The sequence below is a fragment of the Aplysia californica genome, unplaced genomic scaffold (assembly GCF_000002075.1).
Source record: "Aplysia californica isolate F4 #8 unplaced genomic scaffold, AplCal3.0 scaffold01052, whole genome shotgun sequence".
Classification (NCBI taxonomy): Eukaryota; Metazoa; Mollusca; class Gastropoda; order Aplysiida; family Aplysiidae; genus Aplysia; species Aplysia californica.
Window position 1 is genome coordinate 8,685 of NW_004798322.1, and position 951 is coordinate 9,635.

Genomic DNA, 951 nt, shown 5'->3' on the forward strand with positions numbered 1-951 from the left:
TAATAATGATAATAACAATGATGATGATAATAATAATAATAATAATAATAGCAATAACAACAATAATAACGATGATGATTAACAATAACAATAATAATGATAAAGATGTTTAACTTACCTACAGATAACAGGACGAGCGCCCAAATTGCAACTTTACTGTTAGCCATGACGATCTAGAAAAAGTAAATCAGAATACACATTATTGAAAAATCAACAAACAAAAGCACCCCCCTCCCCTTCAAGAACCCCATCAGTAAACAAACAAACTAACAAACAAACAAACAAATACAAAAGAACCCCCAAAATAACAACAATAAAGTAATCCCTACTAGAAGAGCAATAAAAAAAGAACTGTTACCCAGTAAAGTGACCCCCCCCAAAAAAAAACACACAACAAAAACCACACAAAAAAACCACCACAAACAAAACAAACAAACACCCCCCACCCCCACCCCAAAAAAGCAACATAAGCAAAAAGAAACGAACACCCCCTCCCAAAAACAAAAAGAAACAACCCCCCAAAAAACCCCCAAAACAAAAACAAAAATCCCCAAAATCAAACAAAATACAGGGAAAAAAAGAAAAAAAAGAAAGCCAAAAAACAAAAAACAAACAAAAAAACAACTGAAGGGAGTAAGGCAGAAGGTCAACAGCACATCCTTGTGTTATAATAGCCAAGACAGTGCCCTGACCTAATTCCGGCTCACCAAGTAGGGCACCGATAGACTCTTGTTTGGAACCCAATAAAGTGCGAAGAGGGAAAAGCTGTCCCCGTGGTTTTATGCACCCTGCATAATTTAGCAAAATTTGATAATTTTTTGGTATAATTTCGGATTATTTTCCTATATCATTCTTCGTTAGAATTAAGAGAATCGCATAATTTCACATTTTGGGGGCTCAGTTTGTATAATTTCAGAATTTTTCTAGCATAAAACGACGTGGATAGGAAAG

General features: G+C 34.8%; 1 protein-coding gene across 1 annotated transcript in view; it reads right to left on the minus strand.

Moving 5' to 3' along the window:
• Positions 1-951, minus strand: part of LOC101845891 (low-density lipoprotein receptor 1) — a gene marked incomplete at its 3' end in the record, with an annotated part of 14,923 nt that overhangs the window by 8,647 nt on the left and 5,325 nt on the right. Inside the window, 1 exon segment of the mRNA XM_035973188.1 lies at positions 119-173. Within this exon segment, the coding sequence (XP_035829081.1) occupies positions 119-167 (49 nt within the window).